This window comes from Carcharodon carcharias, chromosome 8, assembly GCF_017639515.1.
Source record: "Carcharodon carcharias isolate sCarCar2 chromosome 8, sCarCar2.pri, whole genome shotgun sequence".
In the NCBI taxonomy this organism is placed as follows: Eukaryota; Metazoa; Chordata; class Chondrichthyes; order Lamniformes; family Lamnidae; genus Carcharodon; species Carcharodon carcharias.
The window spans coordinates 29,672,130-29,694,181 of NC_054474.1; the positions used below are offsets into that span (position 1 = coordinate 29,672,130).

Genomic DNA, 22,052 nt, shown 5'->3' on the forward strand with positions numbered 1-22,052 from the left:
GTTGCAATGCCGACAACTGGAAAACCCACACAAGGACCGGCCTGAAAACACTGGCGTATTTTACTGAGACTGTGGCCACAGTTTCACCAGTTGGCCTCTTAACAGGTGCTGAGACCGCCATCCAGCCCTGTGAGCTCAGGAGCCACATTTGATCCTGATGTTGGGACTGAAGATTTTGGAGAACCTCTCCCTATTTTACTCTTAAAAATCATTGTTTCCTATCTCTATCCACCCATCCACTCAGAGGGTGTGCAGCATTCCAGCTTCGGCAGTCCCACCTATGGAATTGGCCACTGCTGAGGCTACAGGGTAAAAGAGAGGCTGCCTCCATGTTGATATGCCCTTGAAGGGCTGGTCAGAGAGTTACAGAAGTGCCAGGGCCAGGCAGGCAGGCCCAAGTGATCAGAGGGGTAAGCCCTCCAATGGCAGCATTGGGGCCACTTGGGGGGTCACTCTTTGGGCTGGGGCCTCTGGAAAGAAAGGGCCCCCCAGCCACCCACTCACCCCCACCCCCCACCACCCCCCCACCACCCCCCGCCACCCCCAAACCCAGAAAACTGCTGGGGGGCTGCTTAGCTGTAGCTGGCAGTCTCTCTATACAGCGGGTGTGTAAAGGCCAACTATTCGGATTAATTGGCCAACACTTCTAGTTGGTAGGAACCACGACCGTTCCCATCTTTGGTAATCTTCTCTGGCCGCAGGAATACTGGGAACAATTGGGTTTCTCTCCTGATACCTTCCACTGCCATTTTACCATCCGTCCTCGTTCCCAGCCTGTCTCCAAAGGGCTGGTAAAATTATGGCCTGTGCTTTAAACAGCCAAATAATGACGAGGAGCACCCATTATCAGGTTACAGATCAGACTTAGGTTACTTTACATAGGTACTTTTACAAGGTAGTCCAATGACTGTCAGTGTATTACCACTTCATTGCATACTTTGATTCTTCTGTATCGCCAGCTGCAAAGGCAGGCTCCACTCTGCTGGCAGCAAATTGGAACTGGAACAGGGTGACTATGATAATGTTGCGGCAACACCAAACTAGTCCTGTTACACTGAACAAGTTTCAGTGAAAATAAGTAATTGTCATTCTCACTAGCATGGTTTTATTAAATTTCTGCCCTTGATCCAATGAGGCTCAGGACCACTCTGCAACTGTGTTTCCTGACAAGATGACTTGCATAAAGAGCAATTATAAGTACAAACAGCATGTAAATAGGCTTGGGTTGCTTTCTGATAATACATTAAGAGCAAAGAACTAAAGTATGAGTTGGGATCAACTGGAATATTCTTTAAGAATGTAATTTAAAAAGAAAAGGCAGTCTTGCATTCATGCAGTGCTTTTCACAACCACTGCAATTGTCAAAGCACTTTACAGCCAATGAAGCCCTTTGAAGTGTAGTGACTGTTGTAACACAGGAAACATGACAGCCAATTTAAACAATTTGCTCCCACAAACAATGATAATAACCAGATGATTTTTTTGTGATATTGTTTGAGAGACAAATATTAGCCAGGACACCATGGATAATGTTCCTGTTCTTCTTTGAAACAGTGCCATGGGATCCTTTACATCTACACGCACAAGCAGATGGAGACTCAGTTTAACGTTTCATCTGAAAGACGGCACTTCCAACAGCATAGTGCACCCTTAGTACTGCGCTGGAGCATCAGCTTGACTTTTGTGCTCAAATCCTGGAGTGGGAATTGAACCTGGAACAGTGTGTCTCAGGATGAGAGCACTACCATCTGGGCCACAGCCAAAAAGAGTTCAGATTGTAAGAACAATCAGTCAAACTTGAATGGTGTATGGATACCATCTAAATACTAAAATTAAGTTATAGATGTTATTGATGATACCTAGAAGCTGAATTAAGGGAGCGATAAATGAAGATCCCGTTTAATTTTGCACCTCATTTAGCTGGTAACCAAATTTTTCCTAACTTGTAAAACTTAAAGAATGGCTCCATTAAAACATTGGAAAGAAACCTAATTAACGAGGGTGGAATGTGCGGTAGGGGTTAAACTAGATTTTATGAACTGACAAATGCAAAAGTGAAAAAAGGTGGTCAGATGCAAGAGCCAAAATTGAGTAAAAGAAAACCTGGGAAATTACTGGTGCTTGCTGACCTCTTACCAGGGAGCACATGTTTGATGTGAGAAATGGGAAAGGGAAGGTAGGCCAACTTGTGGTTTGGACATCCCTCAAATTCTCATAATACAGCTCAATATGATAATGTCACCCCGATGTGAGTCTTTTGGTGCTCCTTTAATGACAGCACAGCAATTCCACTTTCATGAAAAAGCTAGGGTCACAGCTTCTTCCAGGATACCTAAACAAGCGCTTGACCTTGAAAAGCTAATGGCTGACGAATATTGAATTTTACCAGTGCAAGTTTTTTGCCAGTTCAAGTTTTAATGAGGTAGACATCTTGCATCAGACTTATTTGACTGAGTCGAATTTCATGCATTTTCTTTGCAACACACAACTGTTTGAAGGCTTTTCTGATTACCTGAGTCAAAATGGTTAATGAGTTGATAACACCAACTGCCTTAGTTCATCAGAGGACAGGCCTGTATTGACTTTGTTCTGCAATCGTGGTCTACAGCATTACATCAGGACCAAGGTACCCTCTAGTTTATTTTGTAATGCATGGCCAATTAATTTAAGCTTCGGGTTCTTTAAATTATTTTGCGCTGCCTGCAAACACAGTAAATTAAAGGAGCCAATTCATACCTGGCCTGTGTGGGAACCTTCAGGTTGTGCATGGCCAAGGGAACATTGGTCAGGATCCCTAGAACATGAAAACAAAATGGACCGTAGTGGGGAAGATAAATGCCCAAGAAAGAGTGGGAGAGCGAGAAGAAAGACAGAATGAGGGACAAGCCAAAGAAAAAGATAGAGTAGCTGGAACGATTTGTATTAACAGTCATTCATCAGTATCAATGAAGGGGTTTCAGACATGTACAATAGCATTACAAATTGGCTCCAATAACAGTCTTCATGGCCCATAAAGCTCGGAATGTAACCTCCATCCGTGCAGTATAGAATAGGCTACTTGACAAAGTTTGTGCCATTTGAAATGAATCTGTGTGTGGCTCATCACAAAGATGACACAAAGATAGGTAGGAAAGTATGTTGTGAAGAGCACATGAGGGTGTTGCAGGTGGATATAGATAGGTTGAGTGAGTGGGCTAAGACCTGGAAAATGGAGTTTAATATGGAAAAACGTGAAGTTGTTCACTTGGCAGGAACAACAAAAAAGCAGCGCATAATTCTAAGGTGCAGAGGGATCTAGGTATTCTAGTACATGAGTCACAAAAAGTTAGTATGTAGGTACAGCAAGTAATTAAGAAGGCTAATGGAATTCTATCCTTTATTACGAGAGGGTTTTAATATAAAAGTAAGGATGTTATGCTTCAGTTATACAGGACATTGGTGAGACCGCAACTCAAATACGATGTATAGTTTGGGTCTCCTTATTTAAGGAAGGATGTAAATGCATTGGAGGCAGATTGACCACTCGAATGAGTGGGCTGTCTTATGAAGATAGGTTGGACAGGCTGGGCTTGTTTCCACTGGACTTTAGAAGAGTGAGGGGTGATTTGATTGAAGTATACAAGATTCTGAATGGCCTTGACAAGGTGGACATCAAAAGGATGCTTCCTGTTGTGGGTGAGTCCAGAACTAGGGGTCACTGTTTTAAATTTAGGGATCACCCTTTTAGGACAGAGATGAGGAGAATTTTTTTCTCTCAGAGGATTGTGGGACTTTGGAATTCTCTGCCTCAGAAGGTAGTGGAGGCGGAGTCATTGAATATTTTTAAGGCAGGGGTAGATAGATTCTTGTTAGGCAAGGGAATCAAAGGCTATCGGGGTTAAAAGGGAATGTGAAAATCGAAACACAAGAAGATCAGCCATGATCATATTGAAAGGCAGAGCAGGCTCAAGGGGTCGAATGGTCGACTCCTGTTCCTATTTCTAATGTTCTTATGTTCATCACACCAAAAAATATAATCCACAGTGATGGGCAATTAACAATACACAACCATGCAGCATGAATTGCATGTACCAATGCTCCCTTTAAAACCATTATCAGTATTGACTAATTAAAGTTTTATATAAACAGCAACATATTATTTTTCCCTATTAAAGCACCTTTATAAAACAGTTAAATAATGGTAAACCATCATTACTCATAAGCGACATTAATCTGAAGTAAATAATTCAGACATAGTAAAAGCTTTTAATTATCAGCAATCAGTTCACATTATATAAAATCAATTCTGCCTTGCAGACTCAGCTTAGGCTTCAGCCAGCTTTCATTTCTTCAAAAGCAGTAAATTAATTAAATGCAAATAATCAGTCCATTTTTGGTAAGAAACCAAGGTTTAAATTATACTGAATCAACAGAGTGAAATAGAGAACAATAGGATCCAATTGAGAAGGAAGTAAAGGTGAGGGTGTGGTGGGGGTGGAGGTAGATGGCATGGGAATAAATGTGCTTTTAATGTAAAATATATCACAAGGCCCTTTATAGCTAAACTTGAGGAAAGCAGGTGCCAAGAAAGGAAGAGAGGTCAAGAGAGTTGACCAGAGGCTTAGTCACAGAAAGCTTTGAGAGGATTTTTTTTTAAAAAAGGGGGTAATGGCAGAGAGTCAGTGAGACTTAGAATAGGAATTTCAGAGAGAAGTTTCTACGCAGCTCAAGGCTTTAACACCATTGGTGGGATGAAGGGAGAAGGGATGCACAAAAGACAAGAGTCAAAGGAATTTAAGGGCCAATTTAAACCATGCCAACCTAGCTGAAATTGGGTGTGTAGGCAATTGAAATAACCCATGCAACCTATCCATATTGATCTCACTGCCTTCCCACAGGCTGCAATCTTAATTTGCTTTTTTGAGCAGGTGAGAGGGTAGTCACAAGTAGGTAGCATGCTTCCTATATTAAATAAACAGACTGGGGAGGATTGAAACTACTTGGCAGGGGCATGGGAACCAAGAGATAATATCAGAGAGATGTCAGACAAGCAGTCTGACAACACAGAGCCAGTAAAAGAGTGAAGGGAAGTGTGGAGATGTAGAATGGCGTCTCATCAGTGTACGCACGGAAGCTGCAGATCATGTCATTAATGGGCATTGTGTGGATGAGGAAGATAAACGGGCAAAGAGAAAGGTTCATTGGCTGGGTTCTGGTTCAGACGGTGGGGGGTGGGGGCTCCTGGGGTGACAGTAGATAAGGAAGGAAAGCTACTGCTGGAGATGTTTCTGTCTATATTTGAATAGATAGGAAAGAAACCATGGATTGGCAGTCCCACAAAGCTGGTTGAAAAATGAGCAGAATATAGTCAACCACGTCTAATGTTGCAGAGGTCAAGGAGGGCTAAATCAATGGTCATTGTCACAGAGGTTGACCAGAAATCAAGAGCTCATTCATGTGATTTATTTTCATCAAGAAAGGCATGCTTTCAACTATTTCTTCTGCCTTCTCTATATTTTCGTTCTGCATTCAATAGGAGCATTTGTCTACAAAAAGCAGTGTCTGGACTATTTTGCTTTTACTGTGCATTGGTTCTTTATTATCCTTCTGGTCCTCAACACAGAACACAGAGAGAAAGATTCTCCACTGGTGTCACTGGGCAGAAACAAGACAACTGTGGCCCTAAGATGGCAGAGAAAAGCTCATCAGCCCAATTAACTCTCAGTCTAGCCAATACTAACTTGGAAGAGCCAATGAAGTCAGGCAGTAGATCCTTCTAATATGTAAATCAGGGTCCTATGATCCATATACAAACAATGGCTGCACAGGTTCAGCTTCGTGACCAGCTGAATAGAAGCCCAGAAGGTAAGTTTTAATTTTTTTATTACAGGAGGTAGGAGGATTGGGCTCAACAAAAACTCAACAAAATTGTGACACCGAGTTTTCCTACCAAAAAAGTACCTACCCTGAATTCACCATCTACCTGGCATCAGAGTTAGCTGGGACTATCCAATATTGTGGCAGTCCACAACCATAGGTTGAACAGGGCACTCGTTTTCCACCTGCAACTCACCAGGCCTATGCCAATGAGATCAAGTCATCAAAATGGACAGGACAACCTACTGAGGCAATCAAATGGCTGCCTGAAAGTCACACACAGTCAAAATCTATCCCTTGCAGTCTTCATTTTCAAAGTCTCATTGTTTTACAAAGTCTCGAATTACAAAATCATGGCTCTGTTATTGCCTTAATCATAGTATCAGAGGTCATATTGATGGACTAGTCTACTGGTTAATGGAACAATATGATCTACATTATGTGAGAGTCTACATTATAATTTCAGCAAGAGAGGAACCATCAGATTGAAGTTAAAATTTTTCATTTCTGTGTAATGTAAGCAATTGTAAAATTACCTCAGTATATTGCTCATAGTGAGAGATGGTACAGAAACTCTTCATTACTTTCAACAGGCTTTCATTTTAGTGACAACTTTAAACTCAGGATCTTCACTGATCCACAACTGTGATGGTCCATGTAATAAGTCATTCTTCAAAGGAATCACTTTACATTGCTTGCATATATAAAAAACTCTTGTCCTGTCAGCTTTCTTAAGGGCTACTTACTTTTGTAAAATTCATGACCTTCAGGATCCATATTGTCAGAGCGAGATTCACCAGCAGCAGAATCATCAAAAGGAGGACAAAAAAATAAAGGCACCGCTTTCGCCAGCCGTAAATCCCGACTTTGTAGACATATTGGTTTTCTGAGGTCTGGATGTTGTTTCGTTGAGTCAAGTACTGTTCCTGTGTCATCTGCAAAAGAAAAAAGATCATTAAATAAAAGCAAATGAGATGTTTCTCATGGCTCCAGCAGCCTTTAACCCAAAATGATGGGCATTTTTTCCTTTTTAATTACCTTTATTTTGTACTCTCAGGGTCATAGCAGCAACTTTAAGCTAACCCTCCTGTTCGTAAACTGATGAGATCAGATATATTTTGGATCTGTCTTCAAAGTTGAAGACACAAAAAGTTTCCCAAGAATAGTAGAAAAGCAAGGGGGAAAAGAGAAAAAGAAACTTAAAACTTTAGTAGGGGCTGGGGGGGTGGGGGGGAGGAAGTGGGGGGAGTAGGTGGTGCTGGTGGTAGTGGTGTAATGATAATGGTTGCTGGACTAGTAATCCAGAGGCCCAGGCCAATGCTCTGGGGACATGGGTTCAAATTCCACCATGGCAACTGGTGGAATTTAAATTCAATTAAGAAAAATCTGGAATTGAAAGCTAGTCTTAGTAATGGGCACCATGAAACTACCAGCAATTGATGTAAAAACCCATCTGCTTCATGAATGCCCTTTAGGAAAGGAAATCTTCCATCCTTACCTGGCCTGGCCTACATGTGACTCCAGATCTACAGCAAGTGATTGACTCTTAATTGTTCTCTGAAATGGCCCAGCAAGCCACTCAGTTCAAGGACAATTGGGGGTGGGCAACAAACACCAGAGGCCACACCAAAAGAACAGAGAAAAAAAACGTTCCAATCACTGGAGGAAAAGTACTAAGAAAATTAATGGGACTAAAGGCTGATAAGTCCCCTGGACCTGATGGCCTGCATCCTAGGACCTTAAAGGAAGTGTCTGCAGAGATAAGTGTTTGTAAACTTGCAAAATTCTGTATGGAGACAGAAAGCAGGAAACTATAGCCCAGTTAGTTTAATGTCTGTCATTGGGAAAATGCTAGAATCTATTATTAAGGAGGTAGTAGCAGGACATTTAGAAAATCATAATACAACCAGTCAGAACCATCACGGTTTTGTGAAAGGGAACTTTTGTTTGACAAATTTATTAGAGTTCTTTGAGGATGTAACAAGCAGGGTGGGTAAAGGGGAACCAGTATATGTAGTGTATTTGGATTTCCAAAACGCATTCGATAAAGTGCTACATAAAAGGTTACTGCAAATGATAAAAGCTCATGGTGTTAGGGTGATAGGGTTATATTAGTATAAATAGAGGGTAGGCTAACTAGCAGTTAACAGAAATTCGGGATAAATGTGTCATTTGTCGGGTTGGCAAACTATAACTAGTGGATTGCCATGTGATTCGTTCTGGGGCCTCAACTATTTACCACTATATTAATCACTTGGATGAAAGGACCAAGTGTATTATAGCCAAATTTGCTGAGGATACAAAGATAGGTAGGAAAGCAAGCTGTGAGGAGGATATAAAGGGCCTGCAAAGGAATATAGATGGTTAAGTGAGTGGGCAAAAAAAAAAATGGCAGATGGAGTATAATGTGGGATTATAATATGTATACTATTGCAAGAAGCAAAGCAGAGTATTATTTAAATGGAGCAAGACTGCAGCATTCTGCAGTACAGGGGACCTGGGTGTCATTCAAGGTGATTCACAAAAAGTTTGCATGTAGGTCTAGGAGGGAATTAGGAAGGCAAATTATTGCAAGGGGGATGGAGTATGAAAGTAGGGAAGTCTAGCTACAAGTGTATAGGACATTGGTCAGACCACACCTGGAGTATTGCACACAGTTTTAGTCTCCTTACCTAAGGAAGGATATACTTGTATTGGAAACAGTTCAGAGAAGGTTCACTCGGCTGACTCCTGGATGAAGATGTTGTCTGATGAGGAAAGATTGAGCTGGAGGGGCCTACACATTGGAATTTAGAAGAATGAGAAATGATCTTATTGAAACATGTAAGATTCTGAGGGAGCTTGACAGGGTAGATGCTGAGAGGATGTTTCCTTTTCTGGGGGAATCTAGAACTAGGGGTATAGTTTAAAAATAAGGGGCATCCCATTTAAGATGGAGATGAGGGGGAAATTCTTCTTTCAGAGGATCAATAATCTTTGGAATTTTCTTCCCCAGAGACCAACGCAGGCTGGGTCATTGAATTCATTCATGACAGTGTTAGGCAGATTTTTGACTGACAAGAGAGCCAAGGGTTATGGGGACAGGCAGGAAAGTGGAATTAAGGCTGCAATCAGCTCAGCCATGATCTTATACAGAGCAGGCTCAAGGGGCCAAATAGCCTACTTCTTCTCCTATTCCTTATGATTCTTTGATCACTGGTTTTACACTCTGCCCATAGAGAGTAATATTGGACAGGGTGTAAAACCAGTATTCTACCCAAACACATGGGTTTCATACCTGGCGAGTTAGGTTAAAATTATCCCCCCGACTCCATGTGCCAGATTGAGCAGTGATCTAAATATGGTATTTAAAATGTTAAAAGGACTTGTTAAAGTGGATTTTTGGGGAAGCTAGAACAAAAGGATACAATTTTAAAGCTACAGTGAGGTAATTTAGCAGTGAAATCAGGAAGTTGTTTTTCACATAAAAGGTGGTCTTAATTTAGAACTCTTTAGCTAAAAGGCTGTGAAAGCTGGGTCAATTGAAATACTTAAGACTGAGATCACTAGATGTTTGTTAGGTAAGAATGTTGAGGGTTATGAAACAAAGATAGGTAAATGAAATTGAGGTACATATCAGCTCTAATCTATGTGTATGATGGAACAGACATGAGGGGCTGAATGGCCCAAACCTGTTCCTATTTCTTTCTCTTGTATCCTCACAGAAGTGAACACTGTGGAAAATGTTTTAATATTTTATTAAATAGCATAAAAATGGATTTCTCTCACTAATCCAGTGCCAAGTCTATAATGGGGTTCATGGACAGAAAAATGATGTTTTTTGTGGCTCTACGGAAATCAGCCTGTTCACTTTCACACATTCTGAAGCTGGTTTTCTGAAACAATAATAATATTTTTCATTTCTGTGTCCTTCAGAATACACATAAACCCTAATGAAAGCAAAACAAACGCAGCTTCGCCCTTGAGTTCATGCATTGCTGAGGGGGATCCAGAATTTTGTGGATAAAAATTAGAATGCTTAACTTCTTGGTACATTCCCATCACACTTCCAGTCTGCTATTTTAAACCCATCAAAATTAATAGACAGAAACCTGTGGTTGAATGTGGGCATTTGTGAGATGTATGTTCTCTTGCGCACCATGACATATTGGAACTCTTGTTCTTAAACAACATATTGACAAAAAATATGTGTTTGCCAAAATGTGCTGTATTATGAGGACTCTCAATTAATTATAATACATTAAACATTCCCAGGGTTACTAATCATAAGGAAAGAGATTAGTGATGTTACTCACTGAGCGTAAATTGGTATATTTGTATTTATCTGATGGTGATTTTTTTACATGCAATTTAATCTTACTTCTCAAAGTTACCTTCTCAAGGGAATTCTTGTTGTTTTGTAAAGCATAACTTTCCCACTCAGGACAAACTCTGCCTAAAAAACCTCACTTTCCAGCCTTTCACAACTCACGTTTCTTCTCATTTGCAAATCGATTTACACATTTTATAGGACTCAGACTTATGACTCACTCAGTTATCTTAATCTAACTTTCAATTCAAATAGCATATTTGGCAAAATGCAGCAAACTTAGTCAACTTTACAGTATATAAACAAGGCTAATACAACGGCACTGATATTTCTGCCCAGAATAGACATGATTGGTTAATGCTGTCCTGTCAATATGCCTGAGATCACACTGCTGTAAAAGATTGGGATTGATTTTACACATGATTTTATGTAACTATCATCCACTCATTGCATCTTGCTGGAGAAATCTCCCTACTTGTATCAGAAAATGATGTTACAGCTTTGATGTTATAGACTTTGGAGGCTGTTTGCTTCAATGCACTGTTTAAATAGATTGTTTGCTAAGCGTATAGACACAGCACAGCAACTACCACCAACTCCAACTTAGATCAAGCTTCCTTTATTAAATTCACTCAGAACAAATTGGTCTTTTTCTCATTTAGTCAGACTCCCAGAGCTAGACATATGTTTTGCATTACGTGTAGCAGAGGGGTGTACAGCATAGCAAGGGTTAATGTGGGAAGGAAAACAGCACCGCCCACAGTATGATGTAGAGAGATACATGACACTAGACAGGAGACAAGTTGTATACAGAGAGTCAAGGAGGAGTAAGCATGAAGTTAGGTCCTAGTTTGGGCTACACTTTGTACATATATAAACAGTTATGTGTTACCAATAAACACTACTGTTCAACCTTAGAAGTCTCTGAACCTCTTAATGAGACCTACCGAACAAATCCTTATAACAATATAACTGGATGAGCTTTTAATAAATCTCGTCAAGGGATAGAAATTTATAGAGTGAGTTATCACAAATAGTCTTATAGTGCAAGAATGCAATAAGTAAGAGTTTTAAGACACAGGACATTTAAGGATTATAATTTTGCAGATGATGACTCAAGGGAATATGAACTCATGATTTCGAGTCCGTATGTTATATAGTGAGACTGTTCTAAAAAATCAAACAGAAGCACCAACAGCTTTATAAAAATCATAATAGTTGACCTAGAACATAAACATGTTGTAACATGTTACAATCTTACACATGGCAAGTATTTCCAGTGCAAAAATGTTATTCCCTGTGAAACATTTTACATCAAATATTTTTAATGAGAAAATGTATGTGAATGTTTATAATGGCAAAACTAAGGAGTAAAGTTGACGTTGTTGGTCGACTGTCTATTATAGAAATTGCCTGATTTATATTTCCAATGGCAGTTTCAATTCCATTCATTTACCTTCACCCAGCGACACCAGACTCAACACACCATAACATTCCCTACCCAGTTCTACTGCATGCCAGAATCTCCTCCTCCTCAGACTATTGCTCTCTTGCTCTGCCCCAACCCTGAGTCAAACATTGCTATGATGCCCACCAGCCTCTGGACTGCATTTTCACTGACCTCTGATTTCAAATGCTCTTAGACCATGAGATCTTCCTACACAATTCTCCCAGATCCTAACATGTCGCTCCCAGTATTCCCAGAATCTTCTCACCAATGCTACTGAATTATCTTTTCCAGTATATGTCCTGTATTTAAAACACTGGGGCTCATTCAAAGTCATGCTAGACCTTCGGATTTATCTCACTCTGTATCTCCTGTGCTCTCAAGGCACCCCACTGTCAATAATTCAGGATCTCTGGTAAACAGCACTGGGCATAACAACCCTTTTCTTATAAGATTTTCCAGCTTACTAAGAGCAAGGTCATGAGAGATTTTCTAGCCTTTGTAACAATCACAACAGGTGACTTACAGGACCAGTAGCTTCATAACAATCACATCAGGTAGCCTACAGTTCCAATAGCTTCATAACAATCACATCAGGCAACCTACAGTGCCAATAGCTTTATAATAATAACAGCAGGTAATTTACAAATCCTAAACTTTCAGGAGGGAGCTTAATTGGATAACATTTGAACATAAAGGCAGATCACAGTAGAATTTTATTGGCTTAGGTCAATTCAGATAATTCATTTTTTTTCTTTTGCTTTCTCCCTCTTCCATTCTTACCTCATGCAGATAAGAATAAAGTTGGTTTATAAAAGAATACTGTGTATTTGAGTGATAATTGCCAAAAACATTTCAACCCATTGTTACACATATTTCCTCAAAGAACTTTTCAATAACAAAATACAAAAGTGGGAGGATTAAATTAAATTTTTATTTGAGTATTGCTGAAAAAAGCGACATGTCAAAGCCTTTCGGAGATGTTGCTTCAATAGATGGCCGCAACATAAACAGTACCCATTTGAAATACGTCCACACCATAAACTCACTTAAGCAGAAACAATTTGGCAACACAATTAATTATGCCGCCAAACACGTAACAAATCTCTCTGACCATGTACTCTCAGGAAGCAAGGAGCTTGTTCTTGCCCCTGGCTACAATTTTGTTGTGGCTTCATCTCAAATCAAACAAGAATGGATATTTGCTGAGTTCAAACTCCTCTATTCCCAACTATTCCACCCCAAACCAGCGTCCACTGAAGATGCTGAATCCTTTCAAGTGCACCTAGCTGATCTAGTGCACGCATCTTGTGGGAATCTGAACAATCTGTCTGACTTTCACATGCAACAGGAATGTCTTACAGCATTGCAAGGCCTTAAGATGAACCCAGACATACACATCAGTAAACCTGACAAAGGGACAGAAATTGTCATCCTTAACAAGCGTCACTATTCTCAGAATTGTACCAGATTTGCACTAAGTGTGGTAGCAGGTGGGAAAAATAATGTTTTACCCACCGGTGTAATGGCAGCTTTTTGTGCCATATCATCCTCTTCCTGACGCATCCCGCCTCATTAATAAGCTGGGTCGCTGGCAGGGCGGTTTCTGATTCGCCCGTGGCGCCATCACCTCAGGCCTTTAGTAAACCGGGCATCATATTTAAAGGGCAACCCTGCACAGAGCTAGCACCCTTCAAGGGATAGGAAGCTGCTGGGAACTGATGGCTGTCAAAGGGAAGAAACATGCTGTCCCTAAGTATAGTGACGCCTCAATTAAGCACCTACAGTACACAGTAGAAGCCCACTACAAAGTCTTCCACACCCGCTTGGGTGAAGACCAGCAAGCAAGGTCACCAATCCAGCATGGGAGGCAATGGCAGTGGTGGTCAGCACCAATGCTCTGCAAAAGAGGACTCCAGTGCAGGAAGAGGATGAATGCTATCATCCATTCCGCCAGGGTAAGTCACTCTTCTAATCACTCTCAACTCACACACAAACACAGCACACATCCACAGGGATCTCATACCTCAAGGGACAACACCACTAACTCTCACACACACCCTAACATCTCCATCAGGCTCAAATGCTCTGACGCTCGTGTCCTCATACCATTCACGACCCCGCTCACCACACAAACATCCCAGGCAGTGCCATGTGTCCTGCTCACACTCTCTCCATCTGTTTTCATGCAGGAGAAGCTGGCTCACAACAGTAGGGAGCGGCCCCAGACTGGGGGTGGAGTGGTCCACCTTAGATCCCTCACTCATTTTGAGGAGCATGCCTGCTCAGAATGCTGAGGATGTGGACCGTGCCTGTGGTGACAGTGAGCTCGGCGGCGAGCACACAGGTGAGGATCCTGCACCATATCATCTCTCTCTCAATGCAACTGTGAGTGCTCTCTCTCCTGCTTTTGATTCTTCTACCATGCACTAATTATCTCTATTTCGGTTCAAAGGGAGCTCTGCCAAGCGACCAACACCCTCAGCCAGCCAGTCCCTCAGCTCCATTCACATCCTCACATCCAGCCGAATTCCTGCCCCACTCTAAACTCTTCCCCCCCTCCAAACTCCTGCCTTTACACCTACCTCCCCTGTCACCACATACTCCTCACCACACTCTCCTCCCCGCTACTCCCTCCTCCTCCCAACCTCATCCCCCCAACACCTTCATTTCCCCCGCATCTCAAACTCACTACCGCACCCCCCCACACACCAGTACACCTTCCTCTCCCAGTGAAAACTAGACCTTCTTCTCCCACGTCCCCACCGGTACACTTTCCTCCCCCCCCCCTTGATGATCACCCATAGCAGCCCATGCCAACAACAACAGAGACCTCCAAACCTTCTGTGAGCTGCTTCGTGGCAGAGCCATGTCCATGAGAATCCACCCAGCATGCAATGCATCTGTTCCTCCAGGGTCCGGTAACTGTAGGGCTCCAGCATCTTCTTCTCCTCGGATGTCTGCAATGTGAGCAAGGCCCTAACTATAAGTCCTGACTTCTGCACATCGCACTTGTCAAGATGTGTTCTGGGCTGGCATGTTTTCCCCCCCGATGTGGGCAGTATATTTGACGTGGGCAGTATATTTGACGTGGGGGGGATGTTTCCGATGAGCAGGCAAGATGATGAGATGCAAATGCATTGACACTAGGTTCCCGAAGTCCGGCGATGGGAAAGACGGTCTGTCATTGACAGGCAGAGTGGACAATCGCAAATTGGTTTCATGATGGTATGAAGCCGACTTTTGGCCTTCTCGCCGTATTTTCCGCTCATGCCCACCATGACACCTGACGCCAGTGGGGGTGGAAAATTCTGGCCTATATGAACAATTTGCATGTCATTCATTATGACGGGTCCAAATTCGTATTGATTGGACTGCCTTTCAGCATGACCGTTAAGAATAGCGTGCATATTGTTGATATAGGCTGGAATCTTCTGCTCCCATTGGCGTCGGGCGTCATGGTGGGCCTGAGTGGACAATATGGCGAGAAGGCCAAAAATCGGTTTCTTACCATTGTGAAACCAGTTTGCGATTGTCCACTCCACTCTTCAATGGTGGGCCCCTTTTCCTGCCGTCGGACGCCAGGAATGCATTTTCAGGGCTCCAACTGGCGCTCAAATTCATCTTTGAAATGGAGCAGTTAAATGAACTCCCCTTTCTTGAAGCACTAGTTGAGAAATCTGTCAGGGTGCTCGTTACCACACTTTACCACAAGCCTACCTTCACTGGCCAAATATGCATTGGGATTCTTGCAGTTCCACATGCTATAAGATTTGTCTTATTGGCAACCTTGCAAATAGGGCCCAAGCCATTTGCTCACCATGCAAGCTTGATGCTGAAATAGGGCGCATCAGAGGCATCCTGCAGGATAACGGCTACGTTGATCAGATCATCTCGCCCTGTATATCACACAAACTCATGACCGGGCCTAAGGCAGTCAATTTCAGCCCTGAAAAGTGACCAGTCTACCTCAGGTTACCCTAGAAGGGCAAGTATTTCAAAAATTTGAGCAACAGCCGAAGCTTGCTGTTTCACGCTGCCACCATGGAGTAGCAACATGTGTGGAATTCGCCACTATCAGGGTGCTGCTGTCATGCCAAAAAGACATTCTGCCTATCACGTAAATGAGAAATGTGGTATATTAATTTCAGTGCTGGTGTGATGCTAGGTATGTAGGCCGTATGTCCCAAAGACCAATGGATCCTTTCAACAGGATGTTCCAGTTGTTGTTCGCAACGGGCACGGTACAAACCATACCCAACCAGCCTGTGCTTGCAAAATTCAAAACACCGTGTCTAACCTTAGATGTGATTCAGTGCTTGGGCAACTTTTGCTAAATATTCCTCAGTGTGCTAGGAATTACGCTGATAATCAATTTAAGATTGTCAGTCAGGCTCATAGTATGGTGCATGTGTGTGTACTGGAAGCTACAAATATTCATACACAAGGCCCTGTTCTTTGCAGACAGAAAGAATATGTGCACACATTACGCCTGTTACAGCTAAACAAAATAAGTGATAGCCATTTGCTGACTTGTTCCTCAGGGCAATGCCTTGGCCAATCAGGGTCAAGCTGCCTGGTTTAAATTTCAAACAATGCTTGGCAGTGAACTGTCAGTCACCATCACTGGTCCATTCAGCATGGCAACACCTCTACCAATCAGAGTCCACTTGCCAACCAATCAGCACTCTCTTCTCATACAGTATGAATTGTTGTTTCCCCCTTATATCGATATTCTTGCAAAGCATCCTGATGAGTGCAAGATTAAATGCTTTGACATGTTTCTTTTTTCAGCAATACTCAAGTTCTGTACTACCAAACCGTTATTTAAATTGTTACTCTTTAAACACTGCAATAAACATCATTTAACCATTTAATTTTCGTATGAGGAAGAGCTGCTATTTTCAAAGGATTTTGTTATATAAAGCTGGAAAAAATTCTAAACATCCACAAAACTGAAATATAATAAATTGAGAATAAAATTCAACATCAGCAATAGGTGCTAAATGCTAAATTTTACCCCAATACTTCAAAGAGAATCACAGAATCACTCAGTGCAGAAGAGGCCTTTCGGCCCATCAAGCCTGCACTGATACGTGAGAAACACCTGACCTACCTACCTAATCCCATTTACCAGCACTTGGCCCATAGCCTTGAATGTTATGATGTGCCAAGTGCTCATCCAGGTACGTTTTAAAGGATGTGAGGCATAGTGTCTCCACCACCCTCCCAGGCAGTGCATTCCAGACTGTCACAACCCTCTGGATAAAAAAGCTTTTCCTCACATCCCCCCTGCCCCTCACCTTGAACTTATGTTCCCTTGTGACTGACCCTTCAACTAAGGGGAACAGCTGCTCCCTATCCACCCTCTCCATGCCCCTCATAATCTTGTACCCCTTGATCAGGTCTTTTCTCTGATCCAATGGAAACAACCCAAGTCTATCCAAACTCGCTTCATAACTTAAATGTATCATCCCAGGCAACATCCTGGTGAATCTCCTCTGCACCCCCTCCAGTGCAATCACATCCTTCCTATAATGTGGTGACCAGAACTGCACACAGTACTCCAACTGTGGCCTCACTAAGGCTCTACACAACTCCAACATGATCTCCCTACGTTTGTAATCTATGCCTCCATTGATAAAGGCAAGTGTCCCATATGCCTTTTTTACCACGCCACTAACATGATCCTCCGCCTTCAGAGATTTATGGACACACATGCCAAGGTCCCTTTGTTCCTCTGAACTTCCTAGTGTCATGCTGTTCATTGAATACTTCCTTATCAAATTACTCCTTCCAAAGTGTATCACCTCACACTTTTCAGGGTTAAATTCCATCTGCCACTTATCTGCCCATTTGACCATCCTGTCTATATCTTCCTGCAGCCCAAGACACTCAATCTCACTATTAACCACCCAGCCAATCTTTGTGTCATCCGCAAACTTACTAATCCTATCCCCCACATAGTCATCTATGTCGTTTATATAAATGACAAATAATAGGGGACCCAGCACAGATCCCTGTGGTACGCAACTGGACACTGGCTTCCAGTCACTAAAGCATCCTTCTGCCATCACCCTCTCCGACCTTGATCCTACCTTGGCGAACACTTCTTCCTAAGGTGGGTGGGTTGAGTTGGGAATTTTCCCGACTACCCCTAACTGCCTCCAAGCCAATATGAGACACCCTGGCTGGCTCATACCTGAGGGCACCGCTTGACTGGTCAAGGCAACGGAAGCACATCTTCTAGATACCAATGATCAGTTTGTCCCCAGAAGTCAAGGGGCTCAAGGGATGTGGGGACTGGGGTAAAAAGGCCAGGGCAAGGAGGGGAACCTGGAAGGGTTACATTTTGGGGGCCTTTCATTGGGCCCAGGGGGCCAGGTAAGGAGGGACTCCCCTGCTCACCAACAGTCTGCACTGGGAAAGCTGCCGGACTGGTCACATGGTATGGGCCTCTTCTGCCGCCTGTTAAAACCTAACTGAAGTCTGCTTCAGGGCCCCAATTGGCCCGTGAGCAGGTGGGCTGCCCAGCAACCACCCCAGAAAATTTGCAGAAGGGGCAGGGGTGGCCAGGCAGGCAGTGGGCATGGTGCCCATTGGATTTCACGTGGCCTCTTTGCCTTTAAACCTGCTAGCGGGGAAGTGTTAATTCCAGTTCACATACTGTGCTTATGAAGGAAGAAAAATCATGGACCATTTCCTTCATAGCAATCACCTACATAACTTACATTTGTAGTGTATCACCATGGTGATGCACGATTTATGTGGTTGTAAAGAAAGAAAGATAACCAACCACTTTTGATGAAGTTGCTGCCTTACTCATGAAGGTACAGCTGATAACTGTAGATTCAATATTCAGCCCTTCGCATGATAAATCATTCATTTTGTTTTGTTGTATAGACTGTATAGTGTCGAGCTCTTTACATCTCCAGAACAAAGTAAAGGTTAATTGGAAATCCTTACCAGAACATTTTAAGAACTGCTGTACGTAAACTTTTCTTTCATTTGAACATTTTATGTAGCAGCAACTCAGCCAAAATATGATAAGGAAATAATTAATTTTAGTTGTAAGCTCCAAATGATCTTTTTTTTACAGTTGCTTCTCCTCTGGAACATACTAGAATTTTTTAAAAATATTTTCCACAATGACAACCTTCAATACAAATTTCACCTCACTGATGCTTTTCATTCATACCAGACTGATAGTTTAATATTCTCTACATGGATTTCTGAACAAGGAGATAAAATAGGTTTAAAAAGTGGTGGTGGGAAAGGGAAAAAGTTAATTGGATTATCTCAAAGTAGTCAACTCTACTAAAGCAAAAAGCGAATAGAATGTGAATGGAGATGAGGGCAAAGAAAAAAATTATAAAACTAAAGTCTACAGGTGGAGCTGAATAGATTAAATGACTGGCAGTACAAGAATTGCCTTTCAGAGTGGGGAATTTCACTAATATTGTTGCTCACGTGCTAGCAGAGATGGCCAAACCAAATAGAAGAATGCACAATAGCAAACTTCCCAAAGAAGCCACTGAAATTTTTCATGGTCCTTCACATAGATCCTGTTCACCAGGGGTATTGTTGGCTTTTCCTATTTTCGTGAAGCAGAATTCACCGAACGTTGGGTTGTTGACCCATTAATAGAGAACACATGCTGGGATTAGACTGTGGTGAGGCAGGTTAATTTTACCCTACTGATCATGTGTTGTTGTAATGTAATCCTCCTCCTCCACGCACACCAAAACCAACTTCTTAACATAGAGTAAGGAAAGAAATACCATTGAAAGCAACAAAATTACATTTATTAGGGAATTAAGTAATTATCATTCCACAGAATTTCAAAGTTTGCAATGGCTTCTTTTCGGTCAATTGACTTTAAATTATTCAAACACGTACCTTGGCTGGAGGCAGTCTGTGAATCAATTCACTTCAAATTACACAAGTACTTTTGATTTTAGTACTGCAACACTGGCTCCACTCTCTCTCCCCCCTCCCTTCCTCTTTATTGCTTTATTTCTCTTTGACTTGAACCCATTGATTCTCTTTCATTTCTGTCTCTCCCAGCCGTAGATTGCCTCTTCTCTCGAAGTTTGTAAACCACCAAGGCTCCAATGTTAACCTCTGCAAAGTAACATTGATTAACAATGATCATAACCATTGAACTGTTCTAAAACTCATTTTGCTATTTATCATATCCAAATATTTTTTAGAAATAGGCCAGGATATATTAATCCCACATTTCCTTTGTAGTTAATATAATAATAATAATAATAATAATATTGATATTCATTCATTAGGATTTGAATTTTTACTATATTCATTAAGTTTCTAGGTATTCAGGGGTGTCCAGTCTTTACCAGCATGTCCTACTAGTTAGGACCAGCAAACTGGAAGAAAGCCTAGATTCATATTTAAGTTGACATGAGGAATGCTGGATCAGTGAGGCAACATGTTGGAATTCTGGTCTGTGGCTGTATTACGCTGTTGAAATAAACTCAATGAGCCACAGAGTGAAACAAAGACTGATTTCTGTGATCCAGAGATATTGGGTGGGATACCTGCTGAGAGGAATGTTTCTAAAGCTTGCAATATTGCAAACAAGCTCCTAAAACTTCACCAAAATTTCTGACAGAACATTGCAGAATTATACCCTCTGGCTTTGCTAGCCTTTTGTTTCATTCCTTCCCTCCCTTTACAGTCTGGTGAAGCAACAGTCCTCCATGAGCCAAGATGTGCCGTAGTCTTTTGGAAATAAGCTGTAATACTTCATCAGTGTTACTGCAGGAATGGTTACAAATAGGAACATTCATTGTTTGCAAGACCTGCCTGTATGCATTTGCCTCCATAACAATAATGACGACACTTCAGATAGCAAACAGATTGGTTGTAAAGTACTTAGGGAAATCCTAAAATGGTAAGGCCCGTTCTTTCTCTGTTTCACTTAAGAAGGTATCAGCCTCGGGTCATCCAGATTTTAATTGATCCTTGGTGATGGAATTTTGCAAATTGGAATATTTTGGTCAGCTGAGAGACAGATCACCTTTCAGGATTCTTTTGCAAACATAATCATGTCTCTAATGTGATGTCTATAGACACAGATATATAATGAGAGATGTTTAAATTGCTGTCCAGGTGCAAAACTAGCATTGTTCATTGGTCACCCATTATAGAAACCACAGGATTACCTTTGTCAATAAAATAAATGAGAATCTGATAGTCTTGAAACTATGCATTAGGAATGCTAAACTGTAACATTAACATTTATTATGCTATTGAGTCTCATGCTCTTCTGTCAAAATTTGCATTTATATGATGTATTTCATGACCTCAGGATGTCCCAAAGTGTTTCACAGTCTTTAAGTACCTATAAAAAGTAATTGTAAAATAACAAACGTGGCAACCAATTTGTGCACTGTAAGGTCCCATATTCACCAATGAGATAATAATCAGACAACTTGTTTTAGTAATATTGCCTGAGGTATAAATATACACTCCTCTTTTCTCTTCAAATACCGCTAATGGATCTTTAATAACCACCCGAGCAGGCAAGATGGGGCTCGATTTATCATCTCATCAGAAAAATGACATCTCTGATAGTTTGGCACTGTCCTGAAATATCAACTCAGATTATGCACTCGGGTCCCTGGAATGGGATTTGAACCCACAATCTTCTGATACAGAATACTGTCAAGTGAGCCAAAACTGACATTTTGAGATCATCCAATCAACTGCAATAGATGCTTCTTCCCCTTTCTCTAGCCCATCCACCAAGCCTTCATCAGACTTCCTCCTGCCTTAGCTCTGAATTGACATCTTATTCTAGTTTCCCCCTTATCTCCTCTGTGTTCTTTCTGAGATCATCTGCCCACAGGCTCAGTCTCCTGCTTGCTTCACTTCATTCCCACTAAACTGAGGTGAGGTGAGAGTGAGAGTGGTTGCCCTTGACATCAAGGCAGCATTTGACCGAGTGTGGCATCAAGGAGTCCTAGTAAAACTGAAATCAATAGGAATCAGGCAGAAAGTTCCCTTTTAAATCACACACCATTCTGACTTGGAACTATATTGCCTGTTGTTCTCTGATGCTTTCAAAATCCATGAAATCCTCCCCTAACAGCAGTGTGTGCGTAACACATTATATGGATGGCAGTGGTTCAAGAAGGCAGATCACCACCATCTTTTCAAGGGCAGTTAGAAATGGACAATAAATGTTGGTCTTTCCAGTGATTCCCACATTCCAGGAATGAATGAAAAATAACTATTGACCACCCAACTGTCCTACCTGGCTCCATGCTCGCTGATGTATGCAAATAATTTCCTCTCCTCAAGCAGTGTCCCCATTGTAACTTCACCCAATCCCATCCCTCCAACAGCCCATCTGCTGCTGAAATCCACATTCACGCCTTTGGCACTTTGAGATCATTCCAATGCTCTTCCCTG

The 22,052-nt window shown here is 41.8% G+C and overlaps 1 protein-coding gene across 2 annotated transcripts in view; it reads right to left on the reverse strand.

Moving 5' to 3' along the window:
• The window catches only part of sgcd (sarcoglycan, delta (dystrophin-associated glycoprotein)), a 222,435-nt gene that overhangs the window by 169,962 nt on the left and 30,421 nt on the right, over positions 1 to 22,052 (reverse strand). For both annotated transcript variants that reach the window (XM_041194274.1, XM_041194275.1), the window contains exon 2: positions 6,603 to 6,791. In XM_041194274.1, the coding sequence (XP_041050208.1) occupies positions 6,603 to 6,791 (189 nt within the window). The remainder of the gene's footprint in view (positions 1 to 6,602; positions 6,792 to 22,052) is intronic.